The sequence below is a fragment of the Sorghum bicolor genome, chromosome 1 (assembly GCF_000003195.3).
Source record: "Sorghum bicolor cultivar BTx623 chromosome 1, Sorghum_bicolor_NCBIv3, whole genome shotgun sequence".
NCBI lineage: Eukaryota > Viridiplantae > Streptophyta > Magnoliopsida > Poales > Poaceae > Sorghum > Sorghum bicolor.
In genome coordinates, this window is record NC_012870.2 from 15,615,051 (window position 1) to 15,641,842 (window position 26,792).

A 26,792-nucleotide genomic window follows, 5' to 3' on the forward strand; every position below is an offset into this window, starting at 1 on the left:
GATGGCTGTATTTTCCAACTGCCCTCATTTCTAGAAGCATCAAAACTTCTAAATCCTAGTTGGAATGCCCTCATTTCTAGAGGCATCAAAACTTCTAAATCCTAGTTGTCTCTAAAAACATTATATGTTTAGATGAGGTTCGCCGTTCTGGCCATCTCTAAAAATAGAAGCCATTGCTAGAGGAAGGTGGAACCGTCTTCAATAAATTGTTTTTTTAGATAGGCAGGCTTAGAAACATTTTTGGGTCCCCTTTGGAACACGGGATTTTTTTGTTGTTCCTGCATTTTTCTTGTAAAATTTCTATAAAATTCTTGTGAAATACATGCGTTCCAAAGAGGGCCTTAAAAGTACATTTTGATATAGGTTCATTTTTGGAGAGTAGCGTCCCGCTTCTGAGGATTAGAAGTGGCAAAGCCCAACAAAATCAAACTGGACTGGGCCTGCGATATCCGCCCTTGACTTCTGAAGCCCAGCAAAATTAGCTATGCAGCCCAACCTAAACTGAGAACTCGTTAACTCGTTAGTGTCCCCGTCTCTGTTCAAGCCCAACTGAATTTTTGACAAATAGCCCAACTGAAATGAGTTTTAATTTGTGGAGTTCCAAAAGGCAAAAGCATTATGCTCCTCCCCCTTAAAAAAAATCTCCTGAGCTCTACACATAATACAATCGATCCGGTATCGGTTCAAATAAAAAAAATACTGGCAGCTGCTCGTGAACTCATGCTCGGTCTCCAACCTACCTGACTGAGCATGGACTTTGAAAAGTAGTATCATATCGTCACAAAAGTGGCTTTATAATACGAAGAAGTGCACACCACACATACAAAGAAACATATATAGCGTTGAAACCTGAAAGCGAAATGAAATACTGAGCATCAGGCACAGAAATAGTAGAGTACTCTATATATATACTACTACAACTAGTGCCGCCGACAGATGGAAAGACAACGAGAGGGTGCGTATAAAGAAACAAGGAGCATATATATATATATATACACATATGTCACTCCATCTTTCCTGAACCATTACAGTTACAGGTCTAGTATAAAGTTCGTCCTGTCGCGATCTGCCATCGTAACAGAGCACAAGGAAGGATTTTTCAATTGCTCAAATACGTCATTGAGATCCCAAAAGGCGCAGATCGCCCCTCACCATCATCACCCATAAAAAACAAGGAAAACATCACGGCAGGGCACGGCATGCAACTCTGGCCTGCACGACGGCAACACGAGGCTGCCAGCCAGCCGCCCGGAGCTTTTGGAGCGGCAAGCAACAGAGCAGCAGAGAGCACAAGGGGCGGTCGCGCTTTGCCCGCGCAGCTAGCTAGCGCACAAGGGGAGCCACCGCGCGCGCGCACGGTGCCGGGGGCCGGGGCTGGGACGCCGCCAGCCAAGTCGGCAATGCCTGCCGCCGACGACCCGGCTCCCCATGCGGAGACGCACATGGCACATGCGATGCAGATGCAGTTGCAGCAGCCGTTTTCGAGCTCTACTGATCTTCTCTGAGTGAGCGCCAAGCTGCAGGTGCAGGGACGCCATTGGCATGCCATCGGAAGCATTAAACTTTTGCAGATTAGCGTCGTCTGTCGCTATCCGTTTTTGTAAGGGTTTCTCATTTCTGTGACGTTGGACGGTGAGGAAAAAAAATACTACGAGGTTGGTGATTGGTTAATGTTTCTTTTTTTGATTGAAAGGGGAATCTCTGTGGATGAGTTGACAGACAAAGTTATCGTTCTTGGCGACGAGATGCTGCTAGCTAGTAGTAGTACGTGCAGGATATGTTATTGGTTGATGGGATTCTCAGAGGGATGTGGGGATCCTTTTGTATAATAATGATATATAGTTTTGGATATGGTAAAAGCCCAGTGAGAAATTCCCCTTGAAGATAGGGAAGAGATGTACTAATGAAATGGTTTGAGACCGTACCATTGGACGTTCAAATCTGAGTTTAATTAATACTTACTGCTGTACCTATTTGTTTCATTACCCACATGCTACAGCTTATCTCCCAACATATAATGACATAATGTTACATGTTCCATGGACATGATGCACACAACAGGACAAAACAATTTTTTTAGGGAAAAAACATACCCATTCATTCATGTAATTTAAAGTTTCAAATGGAATCGAACAAAAGATATTTTTCCTTATAAATGAAATGCTAATGTACATATGCACCTTTTCTTAGCAGGCCTACGTATATATGTTAGCTGCTAAATCTAAGTTAATTGTACTGGTCTATCAACCTTTTCTCATGAGCTATAAGCATTAGAAGTTTGTGTTCAATATAAACAACTAACCAAAATTATTTATCTTTTGCGCTCTCTCTATTTATTTTGATCAACTTTTTTTTCGTGTGTCTTCGATGTACATGTAATTGACATATTAGCTTAAAAGATGATGGCACTTGTTTTACTCCATATCTCGTGATATTGATGTTATGAATTTTGACTTTTAATTATTTATCTTATCTTCTACAAATTTTATCCTTAAGTTAAATTAAAATTATGTATTTATTGTACCATTATTCACAACTCTTATTTTATATTTTATCAAAAAATAAGGATTTTAGATTGTTGACTGCACACTCATTATTAGCCAAGGGTGCTAACTTATGAGAATATTATATTTAAGCCAAATAATCATTGTTTATCTAATAGGAATGTAGAAGCCATAACCAACTTTGGTCTACACTTAGAATTTTATTGTCAAATAATTATGTGTATTGTAGCATTTTTATAGAAACCAGCTTTGGTCTACACTAACTCCCTACATTGTGAAGATGTAGAATTGTATTGTCAAATAATTATATGTATTGTAGCATTTTATAGAACCGGTGGTACAACAATATCATTGGACGATATCATAGCATTTTAGTTTAATGTATAAATTTTATAAGTTAATATTTGGATATAGTTTTAAAAGGTTGCTTGTGTGATTATTAGATGAGTCCTTAAAGGAATAATATTTTTCTGATTGCTGAAACATAATATAATATATATATATATATGTATATCACTCATGCATCCATATATATTTGATTTGTATGATGGCATAATATGTATGCTTATAGTAGTTTTAATTTCTAGAGGCGATGCCCTTAAGAAAAACCTAACACTGTGAATAGCCATTTAGAGAAGAAGTTGTCTTAGGATGCTTGCTTTTGTTAATCATGTATAAATAATTTAGTTATAGATGTATTTTACTTAGGACACTCGTCTCTGTAAATGATTAATTGTAACACCCAAAAATTTGATTTTAATTATTAGGAATTAATTTGATTTATTTAAGTATTTTTATGAACATTCAAAATTAGTAAATAAATAATTTTGTGGAAAATAAAATTTATCATAGGTTTAGTAACCTTGATTGTGCATTCATGTTGGAGCATGGTTTTGTGTTGATGTCTCTGTTTTTATTTTATTTGTTTTTCTGCTCTAAAACTTTTTGGAAAAAGAATTGAAAAAGAAAAAGAAAAAGAAAAGGAAAAAAGGGGGAGACAACCCTGGAGGCCAAGCCGAGGCCCAAGCCTCCCATCCGCAGCCCAGCACCCCTGTCCCCCCGCCTCGGCCCAGTGCACGGCCCAGGAGCCGGCCCAACCGCGCGCTGACCCCCTCCTCCCCTTTCCATCTCTGGCCGACAGCTGGGCCCCGCCCCTCTCTCTCTCTGACGCTCGGGCCCCGCACGTCAGCGGGCGCCTTCTCTTCCTCCTTGCGCCGTGTTCGAGCAGGACACGTTTCCACCCGAATCAATCCCGGGAAATCGCAATTTCCTTGCCCTTTTCGCAAACCGAGCACTATAAAGCGTTTCCCCTCAACTCTGCAGTTTCCCTTTGCAACCAAATCGCGAAACCGAGCCCGAGCCGTCCCCGTTTTGGAGTTTTGGATCTCGCCGAAAACCTCCACCGCGGCGAGTCCCCTCTGCTCCTCTTCGCCTCGAGTAAACCGTCCAGGTGAGCTCGCGGGTTGTTTCTCCATCTTCCCATGCACGCGGCTTGAGTTTTGGTGCACGGGAGCGAGAGAACCGACGACGCCGGCGAGCCTCGGGGCGTCGCCCATGGCGCACCACCGCGCCGGAGCGGTGAGCCTGCGGGCCGGCCACCTGCGCCCCCCTGCTGGATCAGAACCGTTCGATCGAAGATTAACGGATAGGATTAGAAGATACCTTTTCGCAGTAAATCTTCATAGAGTCCCTAGAATATTTTAGTAATTACCCCGCGGTCCTTGGCGCCCGAGAACGATTTCGTTTCTCAACTCCGAAGCGTAAATACGTTTTGCAGAAATTACAGATTTGCCATTGGAAGTATTTTGCTCATAAAATATTCGTTTTAACTCTGTTTTTGTCCATTCAAATTTTGTTAGATTCGTATTTATGAGCTCTACATGTTAGAAGTATTATTTCACAGTTTTGAAACTTTTTAATTTCGTGGTACTATTTATTTAATTATTTATCCATAGGAAATCTTAGAAAATTCATAACTTCTACGTTTTAAATCCGATTTTCGTAATCTTTACGTTTGTGTGATCGTAGCGCTGCGTAGAATATTTTGATAAACTTTTATCTTTGTTTTACCACTGTTTGGTGTATTGTTCTAATTATAGCTTGTTTGCTTCGTGTATGATTGTCTACATTGGATTGCGTATTGACGATCGATGACCGTGATTAGACGGTGAGCAGTATTTCGGTGATCAAGATCAGTCCCTTGATGGCCAGCAAAATCAGTAGAATCATCAAGAGTAATTGGATTAAGGCAAGTATAGCATTTAAGTTTTATTTCTATGACCATGATCTTGTGACTTGATTAATGTTAAGTAATAAACGATAAAAATGACTTTTTAGCCATTTGATGATTTATCTGTAAGTGATAACCAGGACAACAGTGTAACCATGAGGGCTATAATAGCTCTGGCTTTAGCTCAGCATGAAGATCTTTTTCTAGCTTGTTAGCAGTTACCTTAAATGGCGTAAGAATGACTAGACACGTTGGGAATAGTGCGGCCTCTGTCCGTGTGTATAGGTTGCAGGTTATGTGCCATGGAAGGGGGCTCTATATCTGCCTGCCGAGTGAATCTAATGGCCTTAACTTGTTAGACGAAACCTTTGAAAGGCTTTATAGTGATCCCTGTCGACCTTCCTTGGAAGTAGGTTAAAAGGCTGATCACCTCGGGCGAAAGGGTAAATCATGGCTCATGGGTAAAGATGTACAGTCTCTGCAGAGTGTTAAAACTAGTATACTAGCCGAGCTCACGGTCAGGAGCGGCCTTGAGGATTCTTAATAGTGATGATTCTGATAGTGTTAAAATTCTCATTATTTATTGTTTAATGCTTTACATTGTTTATGTCACATTTATCATGAGATTGTGGGAGGTATACAATCTAGTTGCTATACTTGTGGAGTTCGACATGAACTCACTCTTGCTATTTCCCCCACACTTCAGAAGATGTTAGGCTTGTGATCAACCAGTCAGTTGGATCCTGTAGAGAGAAGTTAATACCCGAAGTTTGGAGTTGTTTATCCGCTGTTTTCTATCAAAGGTTATCTCTTTTATATTAAGTACGTTATATAATTTATGCATTGTCTTTTGATATTACCCCTTATTTGTAGCTATATGTGAGATTTAGCTTCTAAAACTCACATATGGTGTATATCTGATTTTGTTCTTAAAATCGGATATTACATTAATAGAGTTAAGTATTAGACCCACCTGAGTACCTCACCATTTGTAGAGGCGGAGTCCAAAAATATCTGCTTTAGTTAATTGGGTGTTGTTTACTATTTTTTTTATAGTAGCACACATAATATAAGTGGGTGATTTAGATGTAACTTTGATAGGTCAATTTAGATTATGTCTTATAGTGGCATATATAAATGGGTAATTTATATCTTTATAGGTTCTTTTGTTTTTTCCATAATTACAGATGTGAGTATTTTTTTTATTTGACTCTATTGAACTGATGGTTAGATTTTTCATTTAAGATTTTTTAAGGATTTATTTTCTTTCCTAGCGCAACCTATGAAGATTAACGTGGAACTTCCAACTAGTAAAAGTAAGTCTAGAGGGTCAGCACTTTAAATATTTTTTTTTGGCTTTTCATTGCAAAGTATTTTTAACCAAATAGTCCACGGCATTTTTCATTTTGCTTCAGGTTTGTTATTGCCTCTTCGTCAAACCTAACTGCAGGGTGGAGTGGAAAAAAAAAAGAAACTTGACGGCATAATTCCAGGCATGTTGGGAGGCCCACTTTATGTAACGGGAGTGATGATAGAGCCATGATTAACGCTGAATTGCATGAGACCCGGTGTTTCATAGGGTTATCTTGACGATGCTCTTAGGCCTTGTTTAGATTTCAATTTTCTTTTAGATTTTACTATTATAACACTTTCGTTTGTATTTGCGCGTCGTAAAAAAAAGTTTTGGCCACCAGGGTTGAACCCAGGACCTGAAGACCTTTACTGAACAGCGCTAGCCAGTTGGACAATGTTAGATTGATGCATATAATTCACCCGCAGAGCTATTTAATAGGGGTAAATAGGAAAAACTAACCCTTAATTAATGACACCTTGGTAATCACACTCATGTTCTAAACGTCTTTTATTTCTGATATGGAGGGAGTATTGTCCAATCATAGACTAGCTCAAAAGATTCGTCTCATAAATTACAAACAAACTGTACAATTAATTATTTTTATCTATATTTAATGCTCGATGCATGTGCAGTAAGATTTGATGTGACGAGAAATTTTGAAAAGTTTTTAAATTTTAAGTGTAACTAAACAAGACCTTAATGACACACACAAGAATCTTGACACCGAGATGGCTAGATGCTTTTCCCTCCGGTGGAGAATTTCCGATAAGAGCGTGTCGTTGCCTTAAAAAAAGTGCAAGTAAAGAAAATACGTACGTACTTATATGCAAGTCAGGAAAAGGGGGACACAGTGACCGGACCCAAGAGTTGTGGCGATATGAAAGAGGACGGTGGTAGTTGTGTGATTGGGCACACCCCATACATGTGCCTGTGTGCAGTACAGCATGTGGCAACCCTGGCCGGCACGCAGGAATCATGCATGGATCAGCTCATCACGGCATGGTGTCATACCGTGCGGGCCGGGTGTTGGCGGCTGTGGACAACCAATATGGTGCAACCAAATCATGCTGTCGCGTCAATGTAAGGGCATTCCGGTTTAGGATGGCAGGTGAAAACCCATTCCCAATTAACTTTTCTATTCATTATAACAAATAATTTATTACAATTTCCAAGTGTGTTAGAAGAAATAATAATTTCACTTGTTCTCTTTATCTGCTCAAATTTAATTAGTCAATGAGCCCTCAAATGTTCACAACATATAGATGATGTAGATATTCTGGCAGCGGGTGCCTAGACGGACTGGTTAGGTGGCTCTAGTAGCATTCCTCATGTCTTGGGTTTGACCCCCCTGGTAGCGAGCTGCTCAGGTTCCCACATAGGCAACATTGTCGGTGTGTATAATCCATGATTTATTAGCAACCAAATATTGCAGACTATTGAAGGAAGGCGGTTTCGATGCTATACTCATTTTTGGGCACTTGGTATAATCCATGATTTAATAAGTGTTTTCTAAGAAGCTATTAGAGATGCTCTTACATATATGTATTGTTGATGGATCTAGGCATACATATCTAGCGGCTGCAAAATATTCTTTCAAAACGAAATATATAAAAGAGCTGCTGCTTCATGTAGTGGCAGGATACGCTTGGTTGCTTTCCTGGGGCCTCACCACGTGGAGCGCAAGAGAAGGTCGTTGTCGTCTTCACCCCAGCATGGTTGGTACATCAACTTGAGAAATGGGGTGTGTGTGTGTGTTGGGGGGGGGGGGGGGTATACTACGGTCCTACAGTCCCTAGTAGTGTATGAACATATGTCAATATCTACCAGAAAAACCACCGTGCCTATGCATAACAATCTCGCAAATATGCCTGTCCAACGGCAACAAGCATGTGTACTAAAAAGGCCTGTGCTAATTGCCTTGTAATACAAGGTTGGCCCCACACTCAGTTTGGATCTGGCCCACTATTATCTTCTCACGTTTGGTTGGTGCAACAAATGCATGTGAGCTCTACATGCATCATGATACTTATTTACACTACGTGTCAATAATTCTCTCTTTCCTGGTCTTGTACATCATTGTACACAGTTGAATGCTGATGTTTCGTCGGTTCTGTGTTTCACTACAATACAAAATTGTTAGGTCATATTGAGAAACAGTATTGTCGGTCAGTTAGTTATACTGAAACGTCATGTGCTTGTTGTTTAAGTTATTATTACGTTATTACGTACATGAATTCTGGATTTATATCCAGACAAGGCGGCCGGTCAACACTTGATCCATCGATCAATGGACGAAGAGTATACACATGGCCTGCAAATATATAATCAAGAACCTGCGTACCACTCTTGTTTATGTTTTCGCAATACTGACTTTCCCACCTGGAATTTTGTTTGTCAAATGGAGAATTCTCCAAGTTGCATATATACAATGGCTGGCCAGGTTACCACTGCTTAATTGTCGACAACGACTAGTGTCAATCTGCCAATTAATAATGATGTTTTGGGTGCCAATCCAGCAAGCTTCGACTCCGAGCTAATTCTTCAGAGAAGTTGGCATATATAGCGCCCCGTTTGGATACAAAGTACTTTGTATTTCAAAAAATAATACTCTGTCTATTTTAAATTATAAGAAGTTTTAGCTTTCTAGATACATAGCTTTTGTTATGCACTTAGATATACATTATGTCTAGATACCCTGTCACATCGAATCTTGCGGCAAATGCATGAAGCACTAAATATAGAAGAAAATAAAAACTAATTACACAGTTTGCCTGTAAATCACGAGAAAAATCTTTTGATCCTAGTCTATAATTAGATAATATTTACCACAAACAAACGAAAATACTACAGTAGCGAAATTCAAAAAGTTTTCACATCTAAACAACGCCTTAGGCATATTTGAATGAAGATCCTTGCATGCACAGTCCGGCGCGCCAATGAAAATGAAGTATGGGACAACTAGCACCTCTTTCGAGACCATTTCACTTTAGTTTTTGAGCCGCTCGAGTGTACATTAATTTTGGTTCCCAAAAAATTTTGCAAAACTTTTCAGATTTTCCATCATATCGAATCTTTAGACACATACATAAAGTATTAAATATAGACGAAAATAAAAACTAATTTTACAGTTTGATCGGAATTGACAAGACGAATCTTTTAAGCATAGTTAGTCTATGATTGGATAATATTTATCAAATACAAACGAAAATACTGCAGTGTCGATTTTCTAAAAATTTTTAGAACTAAACAAGGCCTAAACTAGAAGCATTTGCATATCTTATCCGTTGTACAGTTTTTCAAGAACAGCGCGACGTCCCATGCCATCTTGTGAGCTCAGCTATGAGGCCAGGAGATTGTTGATGTGTAGGCATGGTACGAAAAGGGATCTGCCCACTGCTTACGTACGATTCAGCGCACTTCGGTTGGGGGCCCCTCATCTCTATGCATGTGAGCCTACACGTGCTTGCAACACACACACACACACTCTATATATATATAATAAAATGACGACACCACCACAAAATGGACTAATTGTGCATTTAATTTGTGAAAAAAATAGAGAGCATATATACTTTTTTTTACTATACGCTAACCGTCAAATAAAACTAGAGGAGCAACATATATATATATATATATGCCACTTGCAGTAATTTAATTGTTTTCTCTGTTTCTCATCATCAATATTTATCCAATATAGGTTAGGAAAAAGGCTGTTGTACTAAAGCAAAGTCAGGTGATTTTTTTTGTGTCTGTGCAATAGACGACCAATAGTTAATACAGAGGCCTTGTTTAGTTTCGAAAACTTTTTGGTTTCGGAACTATAGTACTTTCGTTTATTTGTGACAAATATTGTCCAATTATAGACTAAATAGGCTCAAAAGATCCATCTCGTGATTTACATGTAAACTGTTGTAACACCCGATTTTAATGACAAAATCAGATATGCACCATATGTGAGTTTTAGAAGACAAACCTCACATATAGCTACAAATAAGGAGTAATATCAAAGGACAACGCATAAATTATATAGCATACATAATAAATCAGAAACAACCTTTGACAGCAAACCACGGAAGAGAACTCCAAACTTCGGGTGTTAACTTCACTCTACAGGATCCAACTGACTGGTTGATCACAAGCCCAATACTTCTCCTGAGGTGTGGGGGAGATAGCAAGAGTGAGTCCAAAACGGACTCCGCTAGTATAACAACTAGATTGTATAGATTCCACAATCTCATGATCAATGTGACATAAATAATATAGAGCATTAAACAATAATCAATGAGTTTCTTAACGCAAGATTCATCACTCTTAATGTAAGAGTTCCCAAGGCCGCTCGTGACCGTGAGCACGGCTAGTATACCAGTTTTTAACACTCTGCAGGGGTTGTACATCTTTACCCATGAGTCATGATTTACCCTTTCGCCTGAGGTGATCAGCCTCGTAACCCACTACCAAGGTAGGTCGGCAGGGATCACTATGAAGTCTTTCAAAGGTTCGTATAACAGGTTAGGGCCGCTTGGTTTCGGTAGTCAGTCCGTGTGATTCTACCCCGTAGGGGATCCACGGTCTGCTATCCCCCATTTGCGCCACACGGGTAACCTCTAACAAGCTAGAAAAATTACTCATACTTGACTAAATCTAGAGCCATTATAGCCCTCATGGTTGCACTTTCATCCCGGTTATCACTTACGAATAAATCCTCAAGTTGCTAAAACGTCATTATTATCATTTGTTGCTTTATATTAATCTAGTCACAAGATCATAGTCATAGAATTAAAATCCAAATGATATACTTGCCTTGATCCAAATACTCCTGCTGGTCCTGCTGATCTTACTTGCTTCCAAGGTTCTGATCTTGATCAGCGAAGTAATGCCCACTGTCTAACCTTGATCATCGATCATCAACACACAAACAATCAGAGACAGACATACACGAAGCAAACAAGATTACAATTAGAATAGTACACCAGCAGTAAATAAATCTAAATAAAAGTTTTCCAAAATCATCTACACGCTGCTACGATCATGTCAACGAGAAATTCACGGAAAACGGAGTTACGACGCGAAAGTTACGCTTTTAACGGGATTTCAACAGCAGTTTACAAACTTGTAATTAACTAGGGAATCTAACAGTAGTGAATCTAGCCAACAAAGGTACCAACACGAAGCTTATGAAATTATAAAACTAACGCAACTTGAACGGATCGAATCGGAGCTAAAACGGAGAAGATATGAATTTTCTAACATTTTCTTTAGAAAAGTAATTAATTAAATAGGGTCACAAAATTAAAATGATACAAATTGTTAAACCAAGTTTACTAACACGCAGATCTCGTGATTATGAATCTAACACAATTTGAACGGGTCAAAACGGACTTAAAACAAATATTTTATGGCCAAAACAAACTCAGTGGCAAATCTGTAAATTTCTGAAAGCGTATTTTGATCTAACCGACGGGAATTATGTTTTCTGAACGGCAAGGCGTAATCTGCGAAATACGCTAAGGACTGCGGGTTGGTTTGAGGAAAACCCAGGGTTTCTTTAGCAAATCTGCCCCCGAAGGGGTACGGAGCGCGCTCGGCTGTTGGATTCAAGATGGACGCGCGAGATTAGAAGAAGAAAAACAGAGACAGGGAGGGGGTGGCGCACTGGCCGGAGGGGAGGAAGGAGGCGGCGGCGGCCATTGCCGCGGCGAGCAAGGTCGCCGAAGTAGGTCAACCGGGCGCTACAGCTCCGTTTTCAAATCCAATTGCACATGGAGATAGAGGAGGGCGAAGCGAACCCGCCCATGACCTCCACGCGGCCGGGGAGAGGTCCGAGAGACACACTCCATGGCCGGCGGCCATGGAGCTCTCCGGTGAGCGCGGCCAGGGCGCTAGGAAGCCCCGAAATGCTCGGGAAAAGGACGAGGAGAGAGCGGGAGAGAAGGGTAAGCTCACCAGCGCGATGAAAACGGGCGAAGATGGCTTGGTCCGACGGATTTTCGCGCGGAGGTCGCCGATTGCGTTTTTGCGGTGTTTCTCAGAGCTCACGCAAGTGGAGAGGGAGCGAGGGGAAAAGAAATGGGAGGGGAATGGCGGTTCGACGTGGGTGCTCTCCACTTCAGTCCGAGGCGCGGGGGAGAGGAGGGAGAATGTGGGAGCGGCTTCGGCTCGGGCGGTTGCGCAGCAGAGAAAGGGGAGAGGGAGGGGGCGGTTGGAGGAAGAAGAAGTTGCTGACGGGTGGGTCCCACATGGCAGAGAGAGAAAGGGAAAGGAGGAGGCGGGCTGGCAGTTGCTGCGAGAGTTGGGCCGGGTTGGAATGAGAGAGAGGGGGAGGGAATAGGATTTTTCAATAAATTTTCAAAACTCATTTTTTTAAATTTGAATTTGAATAAATTCTCTTTGCAAAACTTCACACATCACAAAAATGAATGTTGCAGCATATATGCATCAATATATTTCTAATCTTACAGTAAATTTTAATGTCCCAAAGATTATTATTTTTCCTATATTTTGATGCTCACAAAATTGACTCAATAAATCAAATTCAACTATTTAAAACAAGGGAATTTTTTGGGTGTTACAATTCTACCCCCCTTAAAATGAATCTCGTCCTCGAGATTCGAAAGAGGCTCAGATCCTCTGAGAGAAACAGGAAAATATCTTGATAATCCTTTCAACTTCACAACTTGCATACCAAACTTAAACACTTGTCTCAAGGTCACACCTCGTGAACAACATTTCCATTGAATAACTATTATTCATAGTTGACCGAAGTCCATCTTGACTACTAATCCTCTTATCTTACAACTCCAAGAGACATAGAAACTTAATATGCATTTGCTTCATCAGGTAGGAGTGGGCCACTATGATACTCAATTCTTTTTCCTGACTGTGCTGTTAAGAGCATTTTGTACTCGGTACCATAGATCACTCCTTTGTGTGCACACAACCATCCATTACCAAGGACCAAGGGAATACCAAGCGACTCTAGCACAATGAGGTTTACAGTGAAGTTTTCCTTGTTTATGACCAGATTGATATTTGAGCACACCTGATCTTCTTGTATTTCTCCCACTAGGGTTTGAACTAGTAAAGGCTTCTTCGTTGGACACTTTGCCCTCTCAATTGTCTTTACGAGGTCGGTGGAAATGAAAGAATGCGAAGCACTCGGGTCAAAGAGAGCAAAAACTTGCACTGAGTCTACTTGAATATAGCCACCAACCACTTTGGTAGCTCCATGAATGTTATGCCTATCCACATTGCTCAGTCTCCCATTGATATAGTCTCGTTGCACCCTACTTCCATGAGCAGGCTTCTTACAGCTTTTCCTTTTTCTCTTTCGCCGTTGTGGATTCTGATTTGATTCACTTCCAACTTGCTCTTGAGTATCATTATTTTGATAGCACTCAGTTTCATCATACTCATAACATCCTTCAAAGGCAGGATCATCATTCTCTTCCCACGTATCAGTAAGAGGCATCATATAGGGCTCCTGATCCATGGGATACTACACTCCCTGTCATCAGGTGACCAACATCAGTAGCACGAGAAAGAGAGATGATCATAATCATAGAATATCTCAAGAGACAACACTCTCTTCAAGATAAATTGAGAATGCATCAACCCGTGATATCAAGGTACTACCCCCCTTAAGAAAGGTCGACTAGGAGGCACAAGAAAGGTAGCTTGCACTTTTTCTTGACAAGTTATTTTGCACTGAGACCTTTTGACATCCCAAGGAACTTATGTGCAAGGAAGAATTAAATATCCTGAAATTTCCTCGCGATAAGAACATCACCAGCACAGTAAAATGGACATAACTCTTGTTCTGTTAATCCAATAGGGTTATAGCTTATACCGTTAGAAAGCTTGGCAACTTATCTAAAACTTTGCTGTAAAACACCTTTCCAAAATCTATAGTTGTATTTGTCCCAAACAGTAAGCAACCAAAACTGGTCCAGGTTCTCGACAGCACAATTGTATCATCTTGTGATTTTCATAACTCCAATACCAAAACAGCTATGGGGGTGATTCTTGAGATCAGAGAAAAATCTTGAAGTCCACTATCATCCAGAATTTTCTCATGATTTTTGGTCATCCCGGATCAAAGATATGAACTGATAAAGAAGTGATACTCCGGAAAGGCAGGATAAGATAACAAGAGAAAAACCAAAACCCAACTATTTATGTCATTAATCCTTATGCCTTAGTCATGTAAACTAAATGAAATTATGAAGAAACTCACAAGATCATTACACTCATTACAAAGATCCAAATCAAACATAACCATAAAGACAATTCAACCAAGCAGTAAAGGTTCACAAGGCACACAAACTCGACTTTCGCTACTAACGTTTTTATTACACAAGGGCACAAACTCCTATATCTTAACCTCAGTGTGGCTACTTTCATGATGCATCTATTGATTCCTCTGTGGACAAGAGTTTACATAGTGTCCTTCCTGTTGGCAGTGATAACACTTTTTCTTAGCTGGATCCTTCGTGATATCATTTTCCACTGTGGTGTTGCTCGGTGTGTTATCAGCTCGCTGACTCTGAAGGTTTGTCTCTGGCTAGCTAGCTTTCTTCCTAACTTGGTTGATCCTTTGAGGTTGAAACTCTTTATAAGTGATGGTCCATCCATCTATGCATACCTCATGAGCAGTGGGGTTAGCTTGAGAAGTTTCTTCATCTCCAAGGTTTGGATTTTCATGGCCAGAGTTCAAAGCTAAATGTGACAACATAGGATTTGAATGTTGTTCACTTCCCAATGCTGGCTCTAGTGATTTTGCCTTCCTCTTCTTATCCTCATTAGTCACACAATTTGGTTTTCTCTTAATTTCCTTTTTAGATGACCTATTCCGAAGACAAGGGAGACCATAATGCCTACAGCAATGGCATTGATTCTGATATCCCGATGTACTACTACCAACACCTCCATGGGTTCTCATATTTTTCCAAGCTTCTGCTACTTGTCTCTTCACTGGTCCTGAGATGCACTGCTGAGAGTTCCCATTCTGAGTCATTCCTTCCACTACTTGCTTTTGCATGGATAGAAGCTTCTCTTTGTTAAATGCTTTTATGGGTGGCGAAGCGAGGTCCTTTTGTCCATTCATGCCAAAGCTCTCTTCATTATGAGCCATCTAAACAGACAAGGAGGTTGGATTTAGAATAGAGACAAAGTTTTATAATAGAATAGGGTAGAGGTAAGCATAATTTTTTGTTAGCAATTATCAAGGTTAAGGTGAAAGCAAGAAGTAAGCAGAGATAGAAGCATTCTAAAACATCCGGTTCTAGCTAGGCTTGCGTTCTACAGTCAGCATTGCTTTGATACCACTTTGTAACACCCGATTTTAAGGACAAAATCAGATATGCACCATATGTGAGTTTTAGAAGACAAACCTCACATATAGCTACAAATAAGGAGTAATATCAAAGGACAACGCATAAATTATATAGCATACATAATAAATCAGAAACAACCTTTGACAGCAAACCACAGAAGAGAACTGCAAACTTCAGATGTTAACTTCACTCTACAGGATCCAACTGACTGGTTGATCACAAGCCCAATACTTCTCCTGAGGTGTGGGGGAGATAGCAAGAGTGAGTCCAAGACGGACTCCGCAAGTATAACAACTAGATTGTATAAGTTCCACAATCTCATGATCAATGTGACATAAATAATATAGAGCATTAAACAATAATCAATGAGTTTCTTAACACAAGATTCATCACCCTTAATGTAAGAGTTCCCAAGGCCGCTCGTGACCGTGAGCACGGCTAGTATACCAGTTTTTAACACTCTGCAGAGGATGTACATCTTTACCCATGAGTCATGATTTACCCTTTCACCTGAGGTGATCAGCCTCGTAACCCACTACCAAGGTAGGTCGGCAGGGATCACTATGAAGTCTTTCAAAGGTTCGTCTAACAGGTTAGGGCCGCTTGGTTTCGGTAGTCAGTCCGTGTGATTCTACCCCGCAGGGGATCCACGGTCTGCTATCCCCCATTTGCGCCACACGGGTAACCTCTAACAAGCTAGAAAAATTACCCATACTTGACTAAAGTCAGAGCCATTATAGCCCTCATGGTTGCACTTTCATCACGGTTATCACTTACGAATAAATCCTCAAGTTGCTAAAAAGTCATTATTATCATTTATTGCTTTATATTAATCTAGTCACAAGATCATAGTCATAGAATTAAAACCCAAATGCTATACTTGCCTTGATCCAATTGCTCCTGCTGGTCCTGCTGATCTTACTTGCTTCTTTGGTTCTGATCTTGATTAGCGAAGTAATGCCCACTGTCTAAGCTTGATCATCGATCATCAACACACAAACAATCAGAGACAGACATACACGAAGCAAACAAGATTACAATTAGAACAGTACACCAGCAGTAAATAAATCTAAATAAAAGTTTTCCAAAATTATCTACACGCTGCTACGATCATGTCAACGAGAAATTCACGGAAAACGGAGTTACGACGCGAAAGTTACGCTTTTAACGGGATTTCAACAGCAGTTTACGGACTTGTAATTAACTAGGGAATCTAACAGTGGTGAATCTAGCCAACAAAGGTACCAACGCGAAGCTTATGAAATTATAAAACTAACACAACTTGAACGGATCGAATCGGAGCTAAAACGCAGAAGATATGAATTTTCTAACATTTTCTTTAGAAAAGTAATTAATTAAATAGGGTCACAAAATTAAAATGATACAAATTGTTAAACCAAGTTTACTAACACGCAAATCTCGTGATTACGAATCTAACGCAATTTGAACGGGTCAAAACGGACTTAAAACAAATATTTTATGGCCAAAACAAACTCAGTGGCAAATCTGTAAATTTCTGAAAGCGTATTTTGATCTAACCGACAAGAATTATGTTTTCTGAACGGCAAGGCGTAATCTGTGAAATACGCTAAGGACTGCGAGTTGGTTTGAGGAAAACCCAGTGTTTCTTTAGCAAATCTGCCCCCGAAGGGGTACGGAGCGCGCTCGGCCGTTGGATTCAAGATGGACGCGCGAGATTAGAAGAAGAAAAGCGGCGGCGGCCATTGCCGCGGCGAGCAAGGTCGCCGGAGTAGGTCTCCCGGGCGCTACAGCTCGGTTTTCAAATCCAATTGCACATGGAGATAGAGGAGGGCGAAGCGAACCCGCCCATGACCTCTACACGGCCGGGGAGAGGTCCGAGAGACACACTCCATGGCCGGCGGCCATGGAGCTCTCCGGTGAGCGCGGCCAGGGCGCTAGGAAGCCCCGAAACGCTCGGGAAAAGGACGAGGAGAGAGCGGGAGAGAAGGGTAAGCTCACCAGCGCGATGAAAACGAGCGAAGATGGCTTGGTCCGACGGATTTTCGCATGGAGGTCGCCGATGGCGTTTTTGCGGTGTTTCTGAGAGCTCGCGCAAGTGGAGAGGGAGCGAGGGGAAAAGAAATGGGAGGGGAAGGGCGGTTCGGTGCGGGTGCTCTCCACTTCAGTTCGAGGCGCGGGGGAGAGGAGGGAGAACGTGGGAGCGGCTTCGGCTCGGGCGGTTGTGCAGCAGAGAAAGGGGAGAGGGAGGGGGCGGTTGGAGGAAGAAGAAGTTGCTGACGGGTGGGTCCCACATGGCAGAGAGAGAAAGGGAAAGGAGGAGGCGGGCTAGCAGTTGCTGCGCGAGTTGGGCCGTGCTGGAATGAGAGAGAGGGAGAGGGAATAGGATTTTTCTTTTTATTTTTCAATAAATTTTCAAAGCTCATTTTTTAAATTTGAATTTGAATAAATTCTCTTTGCAAAACTTCACACATCACAAAAATGAATGTTGCAGCATATATGCATCAATATATTTCTAATCTTACAGTAAATTTTAATTTCCCAAAGATTATTATCTTTCCTATATTTTGATGCTCACAAAATTGTCTCAATAAATCAAATTCAACTATTTAAAACAAGGGAATTTTTAGGGTGTTACAACTGTGTAATTAGTTTTTATTTTTGACTATATTTAATGCTTTATGCATGTGCTGTAAAATTTGATGTGACAGGAAATCTTGAAAAGCTTTTTGTTTTTTGAGTGAACTAAACAAGGCCAGAGTGTACGTGGATTTGTACGCTATCTGACTCGCACGTACATTAAAAGCACGTCCATGTAAATTTCTCTTTCCCTCACGGGAGCCAACAAACATATATACTCAAGAAAAAACTCTGTTAGGCCTTGTTTAGTTCCAAAAAATTTTGCAAAATAGGTACTGTAGCACTTTCGTTTGTTTGTGAAAAATATTGTCCAATCATAAATTAACTAGGCTCAAAAGATCCGTCCCATCAATTCCGACCAAACTATGCAATTAGTTTTTATTTTCGTCTATATTTAATACTTCATGCATGCGTTTAAAGATTCGATGTGACGGGAAATGTGAAAAATTTTGCAAAATATTTTGGGAACTAAACAAGGCCTATAGAGTTCGATTAACTGGAGATGTAACGAGATCGTGGAGCATGGAGAAGATCAGAAGATGGATGGCATTATTACCCGCCCTAGCAGCCTACGTACCTAGCCTAGCCACGACGATCAATTTGGAAGCTTCTTGTGCTGGCAGCCTAGTACGTGTTTTATGCAGGCTGGATCGATACGCCCTCATCACTACTACTACTACTACTACCTTTTTTCTGCAATCGAGTACGTAGTATGGTAGAATATACTATATATATACGGAGATATTCATGCACGATACAGAAAAGGCCAGCCAGCCGGCTGCTGCTCCTGCTCCGATCCATGCTAGACTGCTAGCTAGTAGTGTAACTGGATCTAGAGACGGGTAGGGAAGGAGCCTGGTAGACAATGATCCACACAATGATTGGCCGCAGAGCGCACATGAGTGGCATGAGGCGTGCCGAGGATTTTGGGCTCAACCCACCCTGTACCGCCCTTTGCTCACATGCGCCACGCATGATGCCCAACCCCTCCCTGCGACCCTGCCTGGCTCCTCTGCCGCCGCAACTCATTGCATTGCATGCATCGTCCCCCCAACACATCATCTCTGACTAATAGGGATGAAAACAGTACGGATATTTTCCGACCGTATTCGAGACCGAATTCGTTTAGAGGGGTTTAGATCTGTCCGTATCCGAGTCCGAATATTCAACATCCGATACCGTATCCGTATCCGAATACTTAAATTATATATTTATGATGTCGACATTCAATCATATCTTATCCGACATGATTGATATTATCCGTATTCGAATCCGAATCCGACCAGAAATATGAAAACAAATATGATATTAGTGATATCCGTCCGTATCCGATCCGTTTTCATCCCTACTGACTGACCGATCCACCGTGCATTTAGGTCTTGTTTAGTTGGAGAATTTTTTCAAAAAAATTTTAGCTACTATACCACTTTCGTTTGCATTTAGGCCTCAATCCCTCATCCCTACGTATGTCGCCTGTTGATTTTGGAGCCGTCAAACTTGGCTGTACGTACATACGTATGTACCATTATCGTTTCTGATGGATTTATCAGCAAATTTTTAAATAAGACGAGCGTACAAATTTGAGCTCAAAAGAATCAAATAAATTATAATTCTGTAAGGATTTAGTATAAACAAACAATATATTCTTGTGCACGTTAGCGCACCTGGTGGATGTACGACTGTGTGGCCAGTAGGCCATTCCAGTTCCAGCTAGCTAGCTGCTCGATTATCGATCTGTGCTGCTCTCGCTTTGACGACATCATCATAACGTGTCGCCTGGAGATGCAGATCCAAATAAAACTTTGGACCATGCAAATATTTGCTGATGAGGCGAGTTTGCAGTGTCGTCGATCAGGGGAAATCTATCACTACGCGAATCGTCAGATTTTGTGCTTGCATTGCTTTGCGCTGGGGATGGGAATCAATCAATCAATACAATAATAACCTTTGATTATGTATATCTAGAGACAAAGTGATGAGCGAACAATGTAAAGGGCACGGCACTATCAGTATTTCAGTAGTAGTAGTAGTAGTAGTGGAGAAGGGAACTAGATCCTTTGCCTCTTCACAAAGGATGTGGTAAGAGGTCATCAGGAGCATACTTTTTTGGTTCTCGGGATCAGTTCCTTTTATTTTACACTTGGTTGCAGGTTTATTATTCAATATAATAGTATTTGTTTTAAAGCATACTTATCTGGTCTAAAGTATATATGTTTTTTCCTAAATCAGAATTTTCTGACTTTAATTAAGTTTTACAAAAAATACCCCCTATATATGCCAAAAAAAAATTAAACTTATATATGTGGTTGTCCTAAGTTAAACTGTACAACATCTGTGGCACCAAATATGTACAGTATAAAAAAACATTTCAATCATTAGATAAAACATTTGAAGTTGTATCATTAGATAAAAATTTAGTATCATAAATATTGGTGCTCTTTTCTATAAATTTGGTTATTTTTTTAAAAAAATAACTAAAGAAAACTCTGTAAGTAAATTTATTTGGGACCCTGGCAGTATTAACATCTACAAATTCAAAAAAGTGTTTTGTCAATATATATTTCATGAACAAATTAATGGAAATAATTACAATTATGATTAAAGTTAAGAAGTTTTTTATTAGAATAAAAATAAAATGATCGTTAAGTTGGAGTGGAGCTAGCACAATCAATAAGTCATGAGTACAAGTCATAACGGAGAACCTTGAAGTACCTGTTGTTGGCAAAGAAAATGCCTTCATACCTATTACTCCCTCCGTTCAATTTATATATCGTTTTTCGTTTTTTAGATACACAACTTTAATTATATATATCTAAACATATCGTATATCTAGGTTCATATAGTATATAGAAAAGTTAAAACAACTGATAATTAGAGCAGAGGGTGGTAAGTAGTCTTTTTCACTACCGACACTTGAAACAGCGCATGGCCTTATTTGAATTGTACAAGTGCATCGTACTATATAGAAAAATTTCCTCAGTTGTGTTTGTGTGTCGAAGGATGTGAACTGGAATTGCTCATCTTCTATATTAGCTTAGGCCTATGGGTTGAGCTTACCATAAGCTAACTGAACCAGAGGATTCCACTTTGGCTCTTCCAAAGAAACCTCAAAATTGACTTGCACACAGACCCTAGCTACATTCTGAATCTTGATCGCACACAGTTCCCGACACCCGGGACACACGGGATAGGATCATGGCATGGGAGGGCTTACTTGCAAACAGGGGCAGAGAAGATGGCGCCATTGACTTGACCACCGGTGAGTGAGAGGAGAGGGGCACAGCCGGCATTTCCTCCCGTCAGTTCAAACTCCACTAAGTACAGATACAAGAAGAAATTAATACTCCTGTATTTATAGTAATAGTAAGCTTATAGTATAGCCTTAACCACCACGCAAAACGGCCAGAAAATGAGCAGACCAGATCAAGTTGCCGGGCACTGTGCCGCATAAATCTCCACAAGGGAAAGGAGGATCAGAGACTGCTACTGGTAGCAAAGCCCGATCGAGATCCCTTCCCTCCTCCGGACTCCACTCCTCTTCCCGCGCACGCGCAGTTGGTGCGTCGCGTGTCCGTGCCTGCCTGCCTGCCTTTCTTCATCCTCGGCCTGCTGCTGCTGCTGCTGCTGGCCTAGCTAGCTTCCCCTTCACCCCAAAGGCACCAACCAGTGGTGCCGTGGTGGCAGCCGCAGCCCCAGCCCGCAGGAGCATCAGGAACTAGCTAGGGAATCTAGTGGGGAGAGGCAAGAAAGGAAGCTCGAGAGAGAGACTTGCTCTTGACAAAAGCGAGAGCGACTGCCGCCGGGGCCGGGGCAGGCAGCAGGAGAGGAGCTGGGACCATTTCTTGGCTCCTCCCTCAAGTTCCCGGCGGGGCTGCGATCATGAGGTCTCAGCGAGGGAGGAGCAGTTGGGCCCTGACGAGCCTCCTCCTCCTCCTACAGAGCTGATGCTGAGAGAGAGCATCACTGGGGTCTTCGAGAGAGAAAGGAGCAGACCCAGAGAGTGATTGGGAAAGAGATTGAGGAGGGTCGAGACGAAGAAGATGAGCTTCAACAAGAGCAGCAGGGGTGGCGGCGGACTCGGAGGCGCAGCAGGAGGAGGAGACGAGCTGGTGCTGCGAGGCTCCATCTCCAAGAAATGGACCTTGCTCCTCTGCCTCGGCAGCTTCTGCATCGGCCTCCTCTTCACCAACAGGTACGTCACGGCTGCCTGCGTCCCCTGCTTCAATTCCTCCTCCTCCTCCTCATCATCATCATCCCTGACACTCTTGATTTGGTGTTTGAATCCGTCTCCGCAGTTCGTTCTTACAACAATCTCATAACCCATGATCCTACACACTCCTACACGCAAATTCACTGACAAGTGGAAATGAATTCGTGGTTCTTGCCCTTTTCTTGTTTTCCCAATTCCCAAACTAGCACACAAAACTCATGGCTCTTGGCCTCATCATTTAACTAGCTGGCACAAATTTGAAAGAAACAAACTTTAAAAATCACAGCACGAATTCCCGATCCTGCCTCGCCCCCCTCCCCTTCCGTGGTCAATGGGGGTACCTCCCTGAAACTATTGCGGCTGCTGTACCTGTACTTCCGTCGCTCCGTATCGTACTCTCCTTCCACTCAACCAAAGCAACAGTAATTCAGGGGACCCGAATGATGGCGCCCGTGGTGAACGTGGAAATTTCGAGCGACTGTACTTTTTAGCGACGGCCGTGACGCGCGCCTTTATTTGCTGGCGAAAGATTCGGGGCTTGCGTCCGTGCTGCGGTTATCCCGTGCGCACTGCCGTCCGCCTCCGTGAAAGGCGAGCGCTACCAGTCGACGCCGCCCCGCCGACAACACAGTCACAGCGGCCCTCTGCTTTCACCGAGGTTGCTCCGGCCCCGGGACCATCAGCAGAGGGTGGTAAATTCTGTCTCTGTTTTTTTTGCTGCACCTTTCTACTGTACTTGACACTTGTTGATGGTAAAAAGGAACAACCACAACAGACCCAAAGGTCCAATCTTGTTGACCGTTCCTGCTGATCGATCATCTTTAAGCTTGCTATTGAATACAGTAGTATTTTTTGTTTGTCCGTCAGAGGTTTATAATGTACTTGGAAAGACTGCATTCTCCCATAAGAAAACTGTCCGGGTACTCCAATCTCTCTTTTTTTTTTTGAATTTGGGTACTCCAATCTTTATCAGGCACCAGACGCTTCAGTCTCCTGAAAGTGTGCCACTCTTCAGAACTTTGAAACAGCAAGTGCTAAACGACTGATTGATGCAGGATGTGGACGATGCCGGAGCCGAAAGAGATCATCAGGAGGTCGACACTCGAGGTGGAAAAGATGAGCCTTGTTGAGGGCGATTGTGCTCCGAAAAGCGTATGTGTATTGTATACTGCAGTTTTGCTTTCAGTGTTCTGGGTACAAGTACAACTGCACTTCTGCTCTGAACCATGAACAGGTTTGTAATAAACTTTCTCCTCGTGGTACAGATCGGTGACGCAAAAGATGTTCCTGGAGAGGTTCCAAGAACTCAAGATGTTATACAGTAAGTAGCTAGCTGTCCACAGTGCAAAATCAGAAATCAGCAATGCTGTATTTGTTTCTGTTCAGGCTTAGTAAACTCTTTTCTGTGATCAATCAGGACACTGGACAAAACGATATCAAACCTCGAAATGGAGCTTGCGTCTGCAAAGGCGTCACAGGAGTCCATGCTCAATGGTGCCCCAATGTCCGAATCCACAGGGAAACGGAAATACTTCATGGTCATTGGCATCAACACTGCCTTCAGCAGCCGGAAGAGAAGAGACTCAGTCCGTGCTACATGGATGCCTCAAGGTTAATTTGCAGGATCTTGTGGTTCCAGTAAATCTACTGCGTTGTAGTATCATTTTTCTGACCTTTGGTTTCCACAACAGGTGAGAGAAGGAGAAAGATGGAGGAAGAGAAGGGCATTATCATTCGCTTCGTCATCGGTCATAGGTAAGTTTTAGTTCATTGTGGGACATCTTTTTTTTTTTCTTGAAATGTGGATGAGAAGGGCACTGTTTTTCTTCATGTAGTTATGAGCACAGTGACATTTTCTTGAAATGTACTGCCAGTAGGTAGTAACTGTACGTTTTCGGACGACAATGACTTACTAAATCAGAAACTTCTGTTTTGTCATACACTTAGTGCGACTCCTGGCGGCATACTTGATCGAGCAATTGATGCAGAGGACAGGAAACATGAGGACTTCATGAGGCTGGTAAATTTCCGTTGGATTCAGTAGGACGTTAGCTGTCTGTGTATATACCCACGTGCTGAACTGAAGTACCCTTGGTTTCTAATCATTCAGGACCATGTTGAAGGGTACCTGGAACTGGCAGCAAAGACCAAAGCGTACTTCGTCGCAGCTGTGTCCATGTGGGATGCAGAGTACTACATCAAGGTCGACGACGATGTACATGTAAATATAGGTGTGTGCGCAAACTGCAAATACTACCCTCTGAATCTCTGATCTCACTCTTAAGTGCAGTAGCAGTTTCATGCTCATGCCTCGGTAAACAGTAAAACAAAACTAACAAGATTTTGCTACACTGCAGCAACTCTTGGAAACGTGCTAGCAAGACATCGCTCCAAGCCTCGAGCTTACATTGGCTGCATGAAGTCTGGCCCAGTGCTAGCTCAGAAGTAAGTCTTGTCTCAGTGCTGTCACTAGCTCTGCCTGTTGTTGCATCAGCAGCATAAATATTCTATGTTCTTGTTCTTGTTGTTAGGGGCGTGAGGTACCACGAGCCTGAATACTGGAAATTCGGAGAATGGGGAAACAAGTACTTCCGACACGCGACCGGTCAGCTGTACGCCATCTCCAAAGATCTGGCCTCCTACATAGCACTCAACCAGTAAGCAGTTCCACTCTAATATCCCCCTGTTCTTCCTTTGTGTTCTTCTTTCACAAATATAAGAGATGCAAGCCATTGACCATGTATGATGATTGGATGGTGACATTTCAGGCATGTTCTGCACAAATATGCTAATGAGGATGTATCCCTGGGATCCTGGTTCATCGGATTGGACGTCGAACACGTCGATGACCGTCGTCTCTGCTGCGGCACTACACCAGGTATACCTGATGCTTTCCCATCTGTTTGTTTAGCATACACAGTTTGCTTCCTCTACACGAACCAGTTGTTGTGAACATGTGATGTAAGTGGACTTCCAACCGTATGGGTGGTGGTTGGTCTTCTGCATACAAAGAATGCTTGATCTGTATCTGTATGGATTATTTGGGGGAAAAACAGGGCCGTTCGGGGTAGTTGATGGTCAACTTCAGAGAGTAGGTGCGCCATCAGCTGTCATAAGCATGTGCTTGCCAACATTGTTTGTGCTAACCATCTTAGTAGTAGTAGTCTGTCATGACATGAGACGTCTGAACTTTCCTTTTGAGGGTTACACTTCTGGTATGATTGAATCTGAAGCTGCAAAATGAAGAAACGTTTTACCTTAGAACCGTAGTGGCAAAGACGCATCATGTTCATGTTTGTTCAAGCGTAAGAGCTAGCAGAGCTGTCAGCTGAAATGGGTTTTCTGCCTAACATGCACACCGAACTTACAGTCACTTCAATTTGATGGAACAGAGTAAGTAACCCCAGTCAGATTTTGTGGTGCATTTGAGCTGATTAATGCTTGGCAAACTTGTGCAGATTGCGAATGGAAGGCGCAGGCGGGGAACGTCTGCGCTGCGTCGTTCGACTGGAGCTGCAGTGGCATCTGCAAATCTGCTGATCGGATCAAGGAAGTCCATCAGCGTTGCGGTGAGAGTGAGAATGCGATTTGGAATGCAAAGTTTTAAACCCAAGATCGCCCAGCCCAGATAATACATGGAAAACACATACATACGTACGTATACAAAGAAAACATGGCTCAACAGTGTGTGGCACAGAAGGCATATGGTGATTCACTCAGGTTTGCAAGTGCAGAACCAGACTGAAGAGCATGAGATTGAGAGCGCGATGATGTACACTCAAGTGTACATGCATTATGGTAGAGAGGAGGGGGTGTTTTTGTTTTTGGGTGTTTTGGCTTAGGAATTGGATTATTGTAAGGGGGCTTTTCTTTTTTGGTGTTCGAAAAGATCCCAGGTTTTTACTCATAAAGAGAAGCTAGGAGAGGATCATGATGAGGAAGAGAGTGAAAGGAGAGGGAGACAGGGCATCTCCCCCCACCATTCTTTGAAAGGTCCTCATCGATGTTACTGGTTGATTTCAAAATAACACAATAAATTTCTTCTCCAAGTTAGTTCATTTCACTTTATGCACTGAATTGTCAGCGTTCTTTTTTTGGCGAATTGAATTCTCAGTTACTCTCTCGGACTCTTTAACTGCTTTTCAAAAGGTCAAACAAGCTTAACTTTGATCAAATATATAAAAAAATATTAACATTTATAGTATATAATTAGTATCGTTAGATAGATTGTTGAATCTATTACGTAATAAATCTATTTGGAGTTATAAATATTCCTAATATTTTTTATAAACCTAGTCAAATATAAAAAAGTTTAACTGATACGAATCCTATAATGACACTTAATAAGGGACAGAGAAAGTACTTATGCCAGGTCCTAGCATGTTAAGGCTAGTCTTAGTAGAGTTTTAAATAAGTTTCATGTGCATTAAATAAGTTGACATGATATAATAGATGAAGACAGACATAATTAAAGTTTAATGAAATAAAATGAGTTTAGATTGAAATCTGTCTACACTATTTCTAACACAGAGAGCTTAAAAAC

General features: G+C 41.7%; 1 protein-coding gene across 1 annotated transcript; it reads left to right on the forward strand.

Annotated features, from left to right (window-relative positions):
• On the forward strand, window positions 21,456-26,326 carry LOC8063024 (probable beta-1,3-galactosyltransferase 2). Its single transcript, XM_002464264.2, has 11 exons — window positions 21,456-22,231; window positions 23,305-23,401; window positions 23,515-23,570; window positions 23,667-23,860; window positions 23,941-24,004; window positions 24,197-24,269; window positions 24,360-24,480; window positions 24,607-24,694; window positions 24,781-24,906; window positions 25,018-25,127; window positions 25,708-26,326. The coding sequence occupies exons 1-11, from the start codon at window positions 22,080-22,082 to the stop codon at window positions 25,854-25,856; spliced, it is 1,230 nt and encodes a 409-aa protein (XP_002464309.1). The 5' UTR covers window positions 21,456-22,079; the 3' UTR covers window positions 25,857-26,326.